Source organism: Corvus kubaryi, unplaced genomic scaffold, assembly GCF_017639235.1.
Source record: "Corvus kubaryi isolate FWS band 111438036 unplaced genomic scaffold, C.kubaryi_AGA036_p1.0 37398, whole genome shotgun sequence".
NCBI classification, from domain to species: domain Eukaryota; kingdom Metazoa; phylum Chordata; class Aves; order Passeriformes; family Corvidae; genus Corvus; species Corvus kubaryi.
The window spans coordinates 33,501,388-33,519,313 of record NW_024581137.1 but is presented as its reverse complement, the minus strand read 5'-3'; the positions used below and the strand labels follow the sequence as shown (position 1 = coordinate 33,519,313).

Below are 17,926 nucleotides of genomic sequence, written 5' to 3'. Positions count from 1 at the left end.
TGGCCAAATGTGCAGCCATTACAGGATCCATTGTGTACCCACTTTGTGGCTACAAGAAATTGACGGTTTGAATAAGGGCTTTGGTCAGCAACATGGAATATTGTTAAAATACAGCATATTTCATTTTCAAATTCTTTAAACAACCCTTTGTAAATCCTCTATGTTTCTGGTTATCATAACATATGATACAGCTCAAAAGGAGTTCTCTAACAGCCTACAGTGAGCAAAACTGAAGAGTTACCTTTTATTTCATGAGTTTCCCTAGGAGAATATGAGCTCTAACATATAGAAAGCCTGGTCCTCTGTCACATATATCTCCTGCTCTATCCTTCTAAAATCAGTATTTTTTTCACAGGTTACCTTTGGGCTTTGAACACTCAAACTTTGTGATCCCTTTCGTCCAGCTATTCTTTCAGGAGCCTGGATACCCTAAAAAGATTAGCTAGGACATTAATTTCTAAACTTCCACAGATCAGTTTTCCAATTAATAAAATGAAGTCGTTATCTTCAAAAGAAATCAAATGTGCCTGTGAAATTCTTGCTGTATTTATTTCAATTTCCCCTGCTCACATTTCTACACATCCCACTGAATAACAAGTACAGCAACCACCACTAATACTAATGAAGTAAGTGAAACTGGGAGTTTTTTCAGTCTTATCCAAGCCTGTGCAGTTGACAAAGGCCATTCTGCCATCAAAAGAAGAGTCACCTTCCTTACTTAAAAGGCTTTTTATTTTGAATGCCTCAATTAATGAATGACCAAAGTGAAAGACCTGGTGGGCCAACTGGACCTACTGGATCCTCTCAGCCTTTTTCACCCTGAAAATATATGGCATTTGAATACAGTAACTTGCATTGTGTTTTTAACGTGAAATTGTATAAAATTAAGTGATAATCCCAACATACACAAAGAACAAAAGTATGATCTGTGCAAACAAAAGAATTTTCAGTAGAAATACTAAAGCCTGGAGGAAACAGTCTTGCAACCTGTGCCCAAAACTTCAGCAATCATGCTGCTGAATCTGTATAATTTAGAATCTTTTTAAAGAGACATGTATTTTACGTAGACTGAGAAGTATGAACTCCAGCTTCAAACGCCCTATGTATAGAATACTTTCTTCTCTTACCAAAAATCAGATAAAGCAATACTACTGGGTATGCATTATGGCATGGAGGAGTACAACACTACATCTGAAACAGTCTGCTAGGCTCCATTAAGCAACAGCTTCTGCAAGTTTAAGTAACCATAATCCAAACAAGTACTAATGTTAAAAATAGCAATGACAGAATATATACTTTTTCCTTTTTCTGTAAAGGGAGGAGCAGCAGTAGACTTAAATAACTAAATTAGTATTTGACATGTCTTTAAAAATCAGTGTTAACATCGCATTGCAATAGACAAAAAAAAACCTCTGGCAGTATTTAGGTGTTTCTGCATTCCTGAAAGGATTTAGCCATTTTGGCTAGTTCCTGTAGCCAGACATGACACAAATACAACAAATCTCAGAGATTAACATAAACTAAATGAAAAGCCAGCCTTCCAGGAATCAAATATGAAAAAGCATAACAAAGTTGTAGGGAAAAAAGAGCTTCCAGTTAATATCTCAAAAAATATTAACTAACCATAGTATACCTTGATCTCTTACGAATTTTAACATATCTTTAAAGAAGAAAATAAGCTCAAAATGGAGCTTCCACTGTACAAAGTCTTTACATGATCAAAAATTCTTGACGAACTCAGAGACTTGTACATAGAGCAAACTTGGAATATTTTGCAGTCAGAACAAAAAAGAAAAGAAAATACATCATCCATGAAGATAAATTGCTGAAAATAGTTCAAAATATAACTGCATAAGAACAATTGTCACATATAAATTCACATTAGAAAAAAGCAGATCTTACAAGGAATATCACAGGGACTGATCACAAATGTGTGCAATGCCTGAGAGGTCAAAAAATGTAGGATTAAAATGAGACTTGATGAAAGTCAAGCTGAGTTAGATCCTTAATGATTTGGGGGTTTAAATGTGTAAGTTTATTTTACCATATCAGTTGCAAGGAATAAGGAAATATAAAAAGCAGCTGTTATGCAATGGTGATGAAGAGATTAAAAATTAGGTATAACCTCAAAACTAAGAAAATATTGTGTATTATTTACAAATAAAGATGCTGCTATTGGACAAAGACACAAATGTGGAGACAGCTACATGCAAATGGAAAGGATAAATCAGAGCATGGAAAACAGAAGCAAAGATCCAAGAGTTTAAAAGGTTCAGAAGCATTAGAGGAATTCACAACCTCACTCATGAAATACTGCTGCAGTATTTATTTTGAGATCAACATAGAAAATATAATTTCTGCGTGTGGTAGAATGATCAAATAGAAAACATCTATGTCCCAACAGTTCATGTGATCTGGGACACAGTGGTCTCTCAGGCAGTAACATTCTTTTGCATTCTGAAACACCAAATAGCTCTTGTGTTTCTATTAACTTACTTTGCACCTGTCATTGTAGTAGCAGCATTTACTGGTTCAAAATATAATATTTCATTTTTAAATTTCTCTGAATATTTCTTGTGCCAAAGACACAGGAAGTACCTCTTCTGTAGCTTGTGTATTTGTTAATTGTGTATCTGGACCATCATTAGGACTCAAGAAATGAGTAAGATGTCTGACAGTTCAGCTGCTGATGTCAGTTAAGCTGCTGATTCTCTAGTACCTAAAAAACTTACTCTTAGAATCAAAGTTAGATGATGTGATTACTGCAAGTATTAACTACATTTATAAACTGAACTCCCATACTTTCCCATGGAAATATGTTAGGAACACACAAACTGAATTTCATCTTTGTTATAAAAAGAACCTCCAGGTGATTATTTGAAACAGATGTGAAAAAGCCACTATGTTCCACTTCAACAGCAGCAGAGGAAATGGAATGATGAAAATGAAACAGATAAGCATGAAAATCCAGGCTGCCAATTTTTCCTTTGATATATGATAGACTACTTAATCTGAATTACTTTTCATTTTTCCACATATTTGGCCTATTTTATTTATTAAAACAACTGCTGAGCTCTTAAAGATTACTGTTACTAAGGAAAAAACAACTGTTCTATGAGGAAAAGTGCTCTTAAAATGGAAGGAATATTACAATGAAATCAAAGACAACTAGGTGTTGCACCATTACATGACATTTGTGGCTTAAATTAATGAACCCTGTGAAAATTTAACACATAAAATGTAGCTCTTTAGATAACACAAATTCTCCACTATGCTTAGAGACAAGAAAAAAGACAACAGACATTGACACAAATCATGTTCAAACACATTTTTAAACTAAAGGCACTGAATACATGGAGATTATTGAAAAGATGGATGAACAACGGTTTATCATACATTTTCTTTAAAATGTTTTGCTAAGTTATAAAAAACATTGGAAAGGCCAATAAAAATTATATGCCATAATTCAAAAGAGAAAGTAGGAAAATATTCAATAAGGAAGGCAAAGTATATGCATTTCCTTTCTTTTATGAGAAAAGAAGCAAGTGAAGCAGTAAGGAACTAATGTCCTAAAGTAAGGAACTAATGTCCTGACTCTAACAGCGCTGAAGAAAACTTTAAAAATGTGGTATTTAAATATTTCCAGGCCAAATATCACTGTTTCTGTATGAAGAAGGAAGTTATTTTGAGAGAATCTGAAATTGTCTAATTACTACTTCAGTTTATAATTTTTATTTCAAAAAATTTTAAAGCGCATTGAAAACAAAAGGAAAAAGGTGAAACTTCACATCTCCATGGCTTGCAGAAAAACAGGTTGTAAAATCCTAATCACCTAGGAGTGAGGAAATACTGTTTTTTTTTTTTTTTTTCAGGTAATTTGTATGTAAGAAAATTTCATTACTGTGTCATCAAATACTGGAAGAAGTTGCTCAGAGATGGTATGCAGTCCCAAAATCCCGTACTTTGGCTGTTTGAGCAGGTCCCCAGCAAGAGGGGGGAGGGTTAGACTGGATATGAGGGAGAAATTATGTACTGTGAGGGTGCTGAGGAACCGGAACAGGCTGCCCAGAGAAGCTGTGATGTCTCATCCCTGGAAGTGTTCAAGGCCAGGCTGGACGGGGCTCTGGGCAACGTGGTACACTGGGAGGTGTCCATGGCAGAGGGCCGCTATTAGATGCTCTTTGTGGACACAGAACCGCAGAATGTTTCAGGCCGGCAGTAGGCGCTCTGGTGCAACCTCGCTGCTCCAGCAGGGCCACCCCAGAGCACCCTGCCGGGGTCCCGAGGCTGCCCGGCTCCCTCCCGCCCGGAGCCCTCCCCGCTCCCGGCCCGGCCCGGCCCGGCTGGGGGCGCTGCGGGGGGGGCACGCGACCGTCCCGCGCGCCAATGGGAGGGAGGAGAGCGGACAGGGCCCGGAAGCGCGCGCGCGGCGCCGCCCGGCGGAAACGCCCCCTCGGGCGCTGCTTCCGCTTCCCCGGCGCAGCCGGAAGCTCTCTGCGCTTCCCGTTCCCCCTGCCCGGGCGGCGGGGCCGGCTGGCGGCGCCGGGCTGCGGCCTCCGCGGGCTGGTGAGCGGCTGCCGCGCCCGGGAACGGAGGGAGGGAGCGTGGGAGGGTGGCGGTCTCACGGCTCCGGTCCGCTCTTGCGGCCGCCTCCGCCTTCCGTGTCTCCTGCCGGGAACGGGCTGCGGCCGGGGGCCCTGCGCCCCCTCGGAGGCGGGCGGGGGCGGGCGGGGCGGTGGCCTGCAGGCACACAGAGGCGGCCCAAGTAGACTAAATAATGCTGTTTTTTAATACCTCCGAATCTTGCATGTCCCTTTCCAGAGTGATGGAAGAGGTGTGTAGGATCTGTGGGGTCTGTTGGCGTGTAGGCACGTGTAGTGATTCTGGGCATGCAGCTACCGAAAGTGTGAATGGAGTTTTGACAGTAATGTGCCTATTTGAATGTTGCTGGGCCAGATACGAACGGAGACGTGGTAACATTGGGGCGGGAGCTGGGATTAGGAGCTGTACAGTAAGATGACAATATGCATTTCTGTTGAAATCTTCCAAGATAGAAAGCCTTTATAGGCTGTGGAACGGGCTTTAGACAAAACAGACAGAGTCTAATTTTTGTCACTTTTTAATTAGACAGGGAAATTCTTTTCTAGATGTTTGAGGGAGTGGCGCTTTCCCAGCGGCACACCCTGACACAGCGCATCTCGGGTAATGTGTTCTTGCTTAATACTGGTGTGGAGTTTGTAAACACAGCAAATCCTGTTGTCATCAGTTTGTAGGTGGCCGTGGTTCTGTCTCAGTACATACATACCAGCAAAAACAACATGTGCTGTGAGGAGAAGGCTTAAGGATTTGGCTTGAAGTGTGTCATGAGTTAAACCCTTGAGCTAAAAGTCATTTGGTTTTGTTGGTTTAATGATTATTTCAGATTGAAAAAGAACTTGGGTTTTGATAACATTCCTACAAATTATTTTCTCAACAGTTTCCATATGCATGGATATCACCTGAATCTTCTTACCAGAGCTTAATTTGTGTGTCAATTTACCCTAGCCATGAGTGGCTCCAAACCTGATATCCTGTGGGCCCCACACCATGTTGACAGATTTGTTGTGTGCGATTCGGAACTGAGCCTTTATCACATTGACTCTGCTGTAAGTTCAGAGCTCAAGGCAGGGTCCTTGCGGTTGTCAGAAGAAACTACAGCTACACTACTGTCAATAAATTCAGATACACCGTACATGAAATGTGTGGCTTGGTATCCCAAGTATGATCCTGAATGTCTCCTTGCTGTTGGACAGGCCAATGGCCGAGTGGTACTTACCAGCCTCGGGCAAGATCACAACTCAAAATCTAAAGATTTGATAGGCAAAGAGTTTGTTCCCAAACACGCCCGGCAATGCAATACCCTCGCGTGGAACCCACTGGATAGCAATTGGCTTGCTGCTGGCTTAGATAAACATCGGGCTGACTTTTCAGTACTGATCTGGGATATCAGCAGCAAATATGCCCCAGAGACTGCAGTTGCTACAGAGAAAGTAAGGCTTTCAGCAGGAGATGCAGAAGCAGGCCTGGTAGTAACAAAACCACTGTACGAATTAGGACAGAATGATGCTTGTCTGTCTCTCTGTTGGCTTCCACGGGATCAGAAGCTGCTGTTGGCTGGAATGCATCGAAATCTGGCTATCTTTGATCTTAGGAACACAAGCCAAAAAATATTTGTAAACACCAAGGCTGTCCAAGGAGTGACTGTTGATCCCTATTTCCATGATCGTGTTGCTTCCTTCTATGAAGGTCAGGTTGCCATATGGGATTTAAGAAAGTTTGAAAAGCCTGTTTTGACCTTGACAGAGCAACCAAAACCCTTAACAAAAGTTGCATGGTGTCCAACAAGGACTGGACTGTTAGCTACTTTAACAAGGGATAGTAATATCATTAGACTGTATGACATGCAGCATACTCCCACACCTATTGGAGATGAAACTGAGCCAACAATAATTGAAAGAAGTGTCCAACCATGTGAAAATTACATTGCTTCATTTGCCTGGCATCCCACAAATCAAAATCGAATGGTAGTAGTGACTCCCAACAGGACTATGTCTGACTTCACAGTGTTTGAAAGAATTTCTCTTGCGTGGAGCCCAGTGACATCCTTAATGTGGGCTTGTGGACGACATTTGTATGAGTGTACAGAAGAAGGAAAGGCTAGTTCCTTGGAAAAAGATATAGCAACCAAAATGCGGCTCAGAGCTCTGTCAAGGTATGGTCTTGATACCGAACAAGTTTGGAGAAATCACCTCCTAGCTGGAAATGAAGATCCTCAGCTGAAATCGCTTTGGTACACTCTGCATTATATCCTTTATTTTATTGTAGTTTTTGTCCTAAGGAAGTAATATACCTTTATATGTAAACTACTTACATAAAATGCATTAAAATCTTTAAATACAATGCAACATCCTGTAAATACTTTGCATATCTTAACAGGATGTGACTTTAAATTTTTAAAAACATTTTTTGGGAAAAATTAAGCTTCCTATACATGAAAATACTTATGAAGCAGTATACTGAAGATATGGATCAAAAACTTACAGGAAACAAAGGTCCCTTAGTTTATGCTGGCATTAAATCAATTGTGAAGTCATCTTTGGGTAAGAATGTTCCAACTTTGCTAAGTACTGTTGTATAATGTTTGAAAAATGACGCACTCATGCGTTGTCTTTGGCAATTGTTCAAAGATGCTATTTAAAAATATTGAAACAAAGTATTTCTGTTTGTGTTTTAATAATGTAAGTTAACAGTAATTTCCAGAGTTTTCAGTGTTCTTTGAAAGTTAGTAATTGTAAAAGCATAGTATCCTCAGAGGAAAATCTTTGAACTATTTCAAACATTTGAGTTTTGAAGTTTTGACTATGGCACTAGGTATTCTTGCTCCCTGCATAACTATTATATTTTTCAAAGCTCCACATCAGGCTGTAGTTCTAGAAAGGTGACTTTGCTGTCACTGCTAGTATATTAAGTACATTTATACAACTATGTTTAAATAAGCTGGCCTGTTCTGAAGTGGTGATGACCCCTGGTTTGTCACATTCTGCTTCTCATGCCCGCTGAAGTTTTTCTTAGTATAATTTATTATTTGAATATTTCCTTCTGATTTCAATATATGTCTTATTAATAAATATGCTCCTTGGAGCAAAAAATGAGTCTTCAGTGGTGGGAAAGCTTCTAACACATTGATGCTGGCTGAGAACTGGTAGAGCAAATGCTTGACCCTGTATTATGTATCTTCAATGTGAACATACTGAAAACTCCTGTCAAATGTAACAAATGGTAGAAGAAAGAAAAAAGACTGATGAATATGTGTCAAGCTTAGGTGCATAATTTTTAGCAGATCAAAATAATTTTGTGGTTGCTGCTTCTTACCATGGAGTTTTAAGCAATGTGGAAGTACTAAAATGTGATACTCAGCTTTTGTACCCTGCTTTATGATTGAAATCAAAGTGTTGTGTTGTGATGGCGATTGAAATTGTGATTTAAGCATAATTCAACTTATTTCCCATTTCTAGGAACAACAGAGAACCTCAGGCACAGCAGGAGTGGATCTGATAGACAGGCAGATATTATTCAGTATCTGAGTGAGGAGAGATCTTTGGCTTTGCAGCTCTGTGGGTGGATAAAGAAGGGAACAGACTTAGATGTGGAACCTTTCCTAAATTCATTGGAACAGGAAGGAGACTGGGAGCGAGCTGCTGCTGTAGCACTTTTCAACTTGGACATACGGCGAGCAATACAAATTCTGAATAAAGGGGCTTCCTCAGGAAAAGGTGTGTATTGTGTTTAGTCTTTTATTTTGGCTCTGTATTACATTAGATTTTTTCTGTTAACAGAATTACGGAAGATAGTTGGGAAGAGATGCCTGTTGTATTATGAAATTATTACTTGAAGCACTTGTATTGGAGCTTGGCAAATCCTGATATTTCACTCATCAGACTACCATATGCCATACTGTCTAGTTAAAATAGATCATATGTTTCAGAATTTCATACTGATAAAAAACCCAGAAAGACATATGTTCAGAACTAGGGATTCTTTTTACTTCGATGGAATTGCTGGGGGAAAGAGTGTCTGTCTGTGCTTTCCATAGGGAGGATTCAGAGTGAAGACATGCTACTTTCAAATTTAAGAATAAAATTGAACTTTCTGACAGAATGAGTATTTAGATTAAATAGTTTTTGCGTTTTTAGGAAACTTCTTAGCTTGAAACTTTTATATAAAATTGCCATCTTCCAGCTAGGTCTGTCAAACGATGGCTGGATATACATTCCTGTCTTTTCACTTCCTGTGGATATGAATTATGATAATGAAAATCTTTTATGATAGTTATTTCAAAATACCACAAGCAGTGTGATGTTGTTTAAAGAGGTTGTCATGCATGTAGGTGCTAACTTACCTGAACAGAGGCATTTAAAGCAGAAGCTACTATCCATGGTAGTGTATGCACATTAATTTCAGGTAGTGTTAATTCTACTGCATTTTGTGTTGCATCCTGACCAAACATTGTGCTTCAGATGGATGCTTTTATTTACAGTTTTAACTGGATTTTTTTTAAGTCCTTAACTTGAATAATATTATTTCACTGATTGCTTTGCATAAAACAGGTGATCTAAACCTTAATGTAGTAGCAATGGCTCTATCAGGCTACACAGATGAGAAGAACTCACTTTGGAGAGAAATGTGCAGTACTCTAAGACTGCAATTGAACAATCCCTATTTGTGTGCTATGTTTGCTTTCCTGACGAGTGAGTCTGGTTCATATGATGGTGTTTTGGTGAGTAAATTTCTTTATGTTAGGTTAAAATTTCTTTATGCAATAGGAGCGTGTAGATATATGCACATATGTAGGGGGAGTCCTATATACTCCAAGAATTGATCAAATTAGAATGTATTCTTTTATCCTGGTGCTGGCAAATAGCATTTCTTTCTGCTAAACAGACATTACATGTTTGGTGAATGTTATGTTAGTAAACAAATCATGCACGAACAACCAAAATATCCATTATAGTTGACACATTTTTTTAGAGGAATTTGATTCTTAGTATGGAGTTATTAAACCACTAGAAATACATTATCAAAATAATATAAACAGTGGAAAGAAACAGAAGAGAGATCAATAATAGAATTGCAAAAAGCAGACTAAATGCAGGGGAGTTTGCAAGACTTTCATCAAGCTGTATTTGCATTGAATTATATTTTCTTTTCCCTTGCTTACTTGTTAAAATAATTTCACTGTGTTGAAACAGTAAATAGAATATTCCAGGTCTTCTGAAACTGATACAGAATTACCATTTAAAAGGCAAACTAAATCTTTAATCATGAGATAGTTTGAGCCTTTGGAGGAGTTAACATACTTGATTCCTGGTTAGAGAACAGTAGAAATACTTGATTCAGTAGGAATTATTTAGCCCAGGAGAGGACTCCTGTAATGCAGCAGCACAGTTGGCCCAAAGCTGTTGAAAGCGAAGCTGTCACAATTTGATGCTTTTAGGGTAATGAAAAACAAAAATGGTTAGAATCCCAGAGGAGAGAAACCTGGATCTTTTTTTTTTTTTTTTTCTGTCTTTGAGAGAGAGTATTGTTGTTCTCTGGATGTTGGGTAGTGATTTTATAGGGGTTTTTATTGATGAACTGGCAACTTCCACATGATAAGATGCTGTTTGTTTTTAATTTTAATTTTTCCTTCAGTGAGAAACCTGTTAAAATTTGAATGAAAGAGATTTTGCCAAGTGCATCTTGTTTTGGCAGTGTCAGTCACAATTTCTAATCTGAGAATATCAGGAGGGAAAAATACGGGCACAGCTAAGTATGAGAATTAATACAGAGAAGTATTTTTTTTCTTCAGTGTTGCATCTAGTGAAATGATTAAAAAGCAGAAGGTAAATATTGATGCACTGCTGAAGCTCAAGTGTTAATATACTTACGATAAATTTGTTCTGAATGTTTACTTTGTGTTTGCTTGGGGTGTTTTGTTGCTTTGTTTGTTAACTTTTATTTGCAATTTAAGGAAGGAATGGAGTGGTTAGGCTAGTTATTTTGTAAATATAGTAAAGGAAGCTTGATTTGTTTTTCTTCTTCCTGTGACTTGGTGGGACTCTTGGCTATACATGCTGGAAGCACTAAGTACTCTACAGGACTTGCAAAGTTTATTTTTGTAGAGTTTCATAAACCTTGTAGGATGTGTTGTACCAGGCTTTCCTGGGAGATTGTTCCCGTATCTGCAGTATTCTTCTGATACCCGTATCTGAGTACAAACAAGTAAGCTGATATTTAGAGTTAGCTTTCTCCTGATGTCATGCTTTCTTTGTACACAATCAATTTCATTGTATTTGTTAGATGGTAGTGCAAGTGCTCTGATTTTACAATGTATTGGAAAAATGGAAACATGCGTCTGATGTTGGTATTCCCATTTTTCTCTCTAAAGTATGAAAATAATGTAGCTGTACGAGACAGAGTGGCATTTGCTTGCAAGTTCCTCAATGATGCTCAGGTAAGTTTGTGGTTGCACATTTAAACAAACTTTTATACTGGGCTTAATTCAGAGGCAGAAGAAACTGGGCTAGAGGGGTGAACAGTAGAAATAATGAGTCGTGAGTGATTTGTTTTTTCTAATCACAGTAGTATATAAGGTATGGTATCTGGTTTTTAGTTTGTATTTTCAGCACGATTTTTGATTTGGTTGTTGGTTTGTTGGTTTGTGGGCTTTATTGGTTTTATTGTTGTTTTGGAAGTTTTTGTGAGTATTCATTAAATGGTAGTTTAAATGCAATTGCATCAACTGTACACCTGTTATACTGGATGATATTTCTACTTACTCAGTATTTATTTCCAGGCTTTAATGTTCTCTCAAATTAAGGTTTGGTTTTACATCAGGAATGTTCTATTTTAAATTCACCAAAGTATTCTAAGAACACATAACCTCTCTTTGCATTTTCTATCAGGAAGCTTAAAGTTTGTGTATAAACATGTGGTTTCATACAATATAGTAATTTAACTTTTTCTGCATAACATCCAGCAACACAGCATTCTGTTAGCAGCAGACACTGTTTTTACTTATATATTTCTTCATACATATTTTTTATAGCTCAACAGGTTTATTGAAAAGCTGACAAATGAAATGAAAGAGGCTGGGAATTTGGAGGGAATACTGTTAACAGGGCTGACAAAAGATGGAGTTGACTTGATGGAAAGTTATGTTGACAGAACTGGAGATGTCCAGACAGCAAGCTATTGCATGCTACAGGTTAGTGTTTCACTCCAAAATAAAGTTTATGGAGGAAAACTAAACATAGTTTCTTTATCAGCATAGTGTTGAATTTTGTGAACTAAGAAGTATTTTCTGTACTAAATTGGGACAATTGGGTTTTTTTTTGTGGAGTCATCGGAAACTCAGTGTTAACTAACAAGCATGTGTCTTCACCCTCTCTGGTTGAGATAGCTTGAGGAGATAGCAGGGGAAAGAGACAGAAGAAAATCAGTCCTTTTCACTAGCTGAGCTGGGAATACCCATTTGTCTGCTTATTGCTGGTGTGTTTCCTGATGTTTTCATTATTTTTTTTTTGCTTTCAGGATTTTGGTAGAGAACAAAGGTGAGGGTTTTGTTTGTTTGTTTGTAGGCTTTGGGTTTTTGGTTTTTTTTTTTTATAAGGGGCTTACCTTGGCCATTACACAGTAGCAGCTATTGCCAGCAGTGTATTTAACTGCATATGCAATCATGACAGTGATGTAGACTGTGATGTGTGACAGAACTTTCAAATCCTTCATCTCACAGATGTAAGTTCTTAGGAAGACATGGCAGCACAAGTATTTTCAACCAGAGAGAAACTGAAGAAGATCTTTATCAAACTCACATTACAGTTTACAGAAAATTCATCTTCTTCAGGATAAATGACACTATATTATTTATTATATCTTGTAGTACACTTTGTAAAGGCTTTTGAAAAACTGAGTAGTATGTATTGTGTGTCTTCAGTGCATAGCTGACATTTTTTCCTGCCTGCTTTAGGGTTCTCCATCAGATGTACTTAAGGATGAAAGGGTTCAGTACTGGATTGAGAACTACAGGAATCTTTTAGATGCTTGGAGGTTTTGGCATAAACGTGCAGAATTTGATATCCATAGAAGTAAGCTGGATCCCAGCTCAAAGCCTTTAGCCCAGGTAAATATAAAACTTATATGAAGTATGACCAGTCCAGAAAGGAATGTGGCATGGTACTTCCGTAAAAAAAACCTTGCTGGCCATATCTGGGTTTTCGTGAGGATTTATGTGCAAAAGAAAGATTTCAACTAAGCTTGCCCTAATAAAAAGAGGTGTCACTTTTTTTTTCAAGTAACAGGTCTTTCAGAAACTGTAACCTTATCAACACTTTACTTCTGGGGAAACCGGAAACTCTTGATTTTTTTTGATACATCAGAGATGTATCATCCAGCTGAATTCAGTGTCAGGGTGAGACTGATGCTGAAACCATGGAACTAGTTCAAATTACCTTTAATTGAAAAAAACTCAAAACTGTTTTGAAGCCCTTGAACCTGACTCTAAAGTGAACAACAGCAACTTTCATTATCAGTTCTGAACATATGCTGACCCAAAAACTAACGCCATTCCCAAATGCTATCTTCTTAACATCTGGTGGCAGTTTTAGCCAACATGGTCTTACCATTTACTCTCTTATGTCTGCTAAGTATGTTCATTACAGGCTTTGGGGCCTGGGAGTTTCTGAGGAAAGCTGGTTTTGAATTCATTTATCAGTCACAGCTGTTTAAGCAGAGCTGTTCCAAGTGGGAGGGAGTTGAGTTTACTGCTCCTTCCTTATGTGGTTAACATAAACAGCCCCTAAAGTGTTTAAAATATGTGCTCCTTGGTATCAAGTCACAACTTGTGAAGGATGCAGATAAATAATATTAGGGAAATCCTTATGTTGGGGACTGTAGTGTGAGTCATCTGACTGTAAGGAGGGAGAGACCAGACTTTATATAGTAAGTAGAATAAACCTAATTTCTTCCATTACTGAAGATACGGCTTTTATTATCTTAAATAATGTATTTCAAAGTTTTAACAATTGTGCATGTTTTTATGTGCTTTTGAAGTAAGTGAGCATAATTAAGGCCTATTTCTCAGGGCTGTGTGCCTCATCTATAAGCCAAGATGTTAAAAACTCCTTCACAAGTAGCTTTGGCTTTCCAGGGCACTCTCTAGAATATCTGGTAAATAAATGTTTACTAGTATTACATACTAGCTTGAATGGATTCACTCACAGGTGTAGCAAAAGTGGAACCAAACCAAAAAATTAATGGGCATTTGTTCTCTTTAGGTGTTTGTGAGTTGCAATTTCTGTGGGAAATCAATCTCTTACAGCTGTTCAGCTATTCCTCATCAGGGGCGAGGTTTTAGCCAATATGGAGTCAGCGGTTCACCAACCAAGTCAAAAGTTACGAGCTGCCCTGGTTGCCGTAAGCCCCTTCCCCGCTGCGCACTTTGCCTGATCAATATGGGAACACCAGTTTCCAGCTGTCCAGGTATGACACAGTGGGTTTTAGTTATTCAGCTACAGTACTAGTTAAATTAGCAGTTCCTATTGGAAGATCTTCTGTTGCACTTTTTTTTTTCTAGTTGTGATTATACTGTAAATATTCATACTCATCATTTTGAAGGGAGAAGGATCATAATTGAGAATTTGTTTACATACCATCTAATTTTATGATGAAACCTTTGTTTCAATTCTTAAGGGTCAGACAGTATGCATAGTTACTTGGTTCTGGCAGTTTTCTGTGAAATTGTCAGTCAAATTCCATGGTTAGATAGATGTAGAGATCCAAGTATTGTGGAGGTCAGTATTGTGAGCTTTACAACTGAAAGAAATAGGGAGTGTGTTTTCTTGAGATTAATTGTAGGGATGCTACACAAATCTTCGAATGTAAATGAATTAATTTTTAGGTGGAAGAGGAAGAGAGATGTGTGCTTTCTGTTACTAAGATGAAAGAAAGCAGGGGTCAGGCTGTCACAGCTAAGAGATATTATGAATAGAATATTTTAGTACTTAATGCCTTTGGCTCAGCATTATATAATGTCTAAATGAAAAGGATTTTGACCATATTTTTAAGTCAGTCTTGTTACAGAGCCATGAGCAGCTGTACAGTTGTCATGTTTATTTATCTCTTCTCATTCTTTTACTGATCTTTGTTATGACTTCTATATTTTACTTGTTCCAATTCATAACTTAGATATTGTTGATTTTCTTTTTTTAAAGCAGAAGATTTCATGTGCAGCAGAATAGGCCCATAATTCACTGGAATGTAAATCAATAAAGCATAAATCACCATTGAAGGATATTCTGTCTGTAAAACTTGTTTAATAGGCAAGTTTAGCACATCCATGAGATGTGAAGCAACAGCTCAGCAGTCTTAATTCTTTTTTGACATTCTTCCATGTCTTAATATTTTTACTGACTTCTCTTTTAAAATCAGGCTGCTTTTTCACACAATATCCCTAATTTCAAAACTATTTTAGTGATGTTGCTGGAACTGAAATACAAATGAAGTGTAATGATTTACAGCCATATTTGTGGGGGTGGGTTTTTCTCTGCACAGGAGGATCCAAGTCAGATGAAAAAGTGGATCTTAGCAAAGACAAGAAGTTAGCCCAGTTCAACAACTGGTTTACTTGGTGTCACAACTGTCGGCATGGTGGACATGCTGGTCATATGCTGAGCTGGTTCAGGTAAGTTGATGTTAAATTTTTGTTATTTTACATATGTGTGCTGCACTGAGTAGAACACGCCTCCTTCCCTGTATCTATCATTATAAAGTTTAAATAGTAAAACTGAACTATGTTACTGAGTTTTTCTGAGATACTACACCTCTGCACATAGTTAAATGTATAATTGCAAAATTATTTTACCTCTTTTCTTTTTTTGGCTGTTGCTATTTAGGGACCATACTGAGTGCCCAGTTTCTGCCTGCTCTTGTAAGTGTATGCAGCTGGATACAACAGGGAATCTCGTTCCAGCAGAGACTGTCCAGGCATAAATACTATTAAAAAATGTGTGGCTCTCTAATGGATGTCCATCATAGTCCAAGCATATATTTTAGACAAAGGTAATTTGTGACTTACTGTGAAAAAATAAATTGCTATCAGAGTAGTAAAATGATGTGTGTATGACTGTGCTTGGTAGAAACAGGTATTCCTCAAGTGAGCCTCTAGGTACAGTGTGTGGCCCTTATACAGAGGACTGAAGAAAAGCACTCCTGGAATTGTGGACTCTTTGGATTTGCTAAAATCCAAAGACCTTTATTAAAAAAGTTTTCAGGATAATGCTGATTGGCCCCAAAGCTGAGTTTATATGCTGTGAAAGCAGACCTTCAAAATAAACACTTGAAAAGTGTCCTTCAGAAGATGGCAAAGTGGTGCTGTGGATTCCTCTGTTCATTGTTTGATCACACTCTCTTGTATGCAAATGATTGTTTCCTTATAAGTTCATTCAAAGTGCCACTGTCAACTGTATTCTAAAGATTTTTTTAATGAAAAATCCATTTCTTTCTCTTCCCAGGTTTTATGGTAAAGCAACGTCTTTGCAATTCAGGTTCTTACTTAACCAGCCTACATATCTAGCTGATGCAAATTTTAATGCTAAAGAGTGGGGGTTTTCTCTTCTAGCAATGACTGTATCCTAGAGAAGAGTTCCCTGAGAAGTCATGTGACTGTTTCAGTGCAGAGTGCAGGTAAACTATAGGAGGTTGTATCTGATAACTTTTTAACTTAGTACTGTGAAGGTCTGAAATCTCAAGGACTGGAGACTTGTAAATACGTAAGTTTTAAACTGTGTGCAGAGTTTTGACTACAGAAGTATTTGCAGACTTCGAGATAATCAGCATTTCCCTGTACTTCAGAAATATACTGGGAAGTATGGAATCAACCTGTATAAATCCTGCTTCTGGTCACTAGTGGACACTCATCTGCTCCCAAAAGGCTGTGCAATTCTAAGTAATTGGTCAGAGTACTTCTAGATGTGTTACCTGCTGGAATTAAGATTATTTATTGACTTGAGAGAGCGTCAATGATACTTTGCTAATACTGTACTATGAGCTAATTGGTATTGTTGTCCTTGACTTTGTAGGCAACAAAATTCACACAAATTAGGGAAAAAAACCAAACCTGTTTTAAGGTATGTGATAATAACATCAGTTTACTTGGTGTGTGTTTATTTACAATATATGAGTTACTCAACACTTGTGTGCTATGAAATACTAAATGGAATGCTAGCAATAAACTGGTACTGTTTGCCAGGACTGTGAAAATTGGTGTTTTAAAAGAGAATATATTGTAATATACCACTGATTCTCTGTGCTCTAGTGTAGTTTCAAGAAGATAATATGTGGAAGTGTTTTCTGTGGGTGTACAAGATTACATGCAGGACTTTGGGTTATATTTTCTGTTTTAGTATTAATGTTGTAATGCATCTGCATTTATTTTGATCTAAAATTGGCAAAGATCTTTTTTTAAATTAAAAATCTAAGAGGTACTTGATATTTTTAGGCATGGGAGGGAGAGCAGTTCCTTTTTTTTCCTTTTTAGAATATTTATTTCTCTTTCCAGTATTTTTGCACACTTCATGTTGCTGTTGAAGAGCTCTTCAAAATGTTCTCCATTTATAAATGTAAACTGGGGCTTACTGTATGATACCTTATTTATATAAATCCAGGCAATAAAGCTTTTGCTTTATGGAAATTAGGATTTGTAAGTGTCAAGTGTTTGGTTTTTATTCTTGTGTAGTATCATTCGATAAATTTTCCTGATAATTTCCATGTTGAGGTGAATGCAACTACCAATATAAAGTGTCTCGTTTCCTCATGTAAAGAAAAATCATCTATAACGTTTTCACCTCGACTATAACTGTGTGTCAAATTCTATCAAGTTAAATTACGTGGTCACTTTATTTAATACTCATCTTTGAAATGTTTTGAATTAAGAATATGCATATTCTGGCACAGTATCACTGTGAGTTTTGGCTGTTGCAATTAGTAATCAGGTTTTCAGGTCAGTAATTACACTGTTTGCAAAATTTACAAAGCAAGAGCTGTATGTTTTTAAATTACCAGATTTTTTTCCTTGTTTTGCTTTAGAATTAATAAAACTGTAATTCTGGGGGTGATTTCTTGTTTTCTAACAAAAAGTGTAGCTACAAACATTTTATTAGCTGCAGTTACTTCTACATTTACTGTTGCCTGGTATATCTCAGCTCAACTCTGCTGAAGGTGGCCTTGCATGCTAAAATGTCTTGATCCTGTGGCTCATGCTGATTACATTTCATTGTTTTAATTTCATAGATGCTCCAGCCTTGTAGCCCTTCCTTGATTAAGCAGAAGCACTTTATCACCACACACACAG

General features: G+C 37.6%; 1 protein-coding gene across 2 annotated transcripts; it reads left to right on the top strand.

Moving 5' to 3' along the window:
- Nucleotides 1-4,474: 4,474 nt before the first annotated feature.
- Nucleotides 4,475-17,272, top strand: MIOS (meiosis regulator for oocyte development). 2 transcript variants are annotated; one of them, XR_006018522.1, is made up of 12 exons: nt 4,475-4,566; nt 5,477-6,843; nt 7,041-7,139; nt 8,055-8,312; nt 9,147-9,316; nt 10,967-11,032; nt 11,627-11,785; nt 12,548-12,700; nt 13,854-14,058; nt 15,130-15,259; nt 15,471-15,636; nt 16,089-17,272. XR_006018522.1 is itself a non-coding variant. In XM_042043143.1 (11 exons), the coding sequence occupies exons 2-11, from the start codon at nt 5,547-5,549 to the stop codon at nt 15,565-15,567; spliced, it is 2,634 nt and encodes an 877-aa protein (XP_041899077.1). In that variant the 5' UTR covers nt 4,475-4,566; nt 5,477-5,546; the 3' UTR covers nt 15,568-17,272. The 2 variants fall into 2 exon arrangements, 1 of the variants encoding a protein (XP_041899077.1); XM_042043143.1 differs by having other exon boundaries at nt 15,471-17,272.
- The last annotated feature ends 654 nt before the right edge of the window (nt 17,273-17,926 follow it).

Bases quoted from the DNA above. Each gene is read 5' to 3' on its own strand.
- MIOS (XM_042043143.1), top strand. From the start codon at position 5,547: ATGAGTGGCTCCAAACCTGATATCCTGTGGGCCCCACACCATGTTGAC. The intron at 11,786-12,547 runs GTTAGTGTTTCA...TGCCTGCTTTAG, and splicing joins CAAGCTATTGCATGCTACAG to GGTTCTCCATCAGATGTACT. The intron at 15,260-15,470 runs GTAAGTTGATGT...GTTGCTATTTAG, and splicing joins CATATGCTGAGCTGGTTCAG to GGACCATACTGAGTGCCCAG.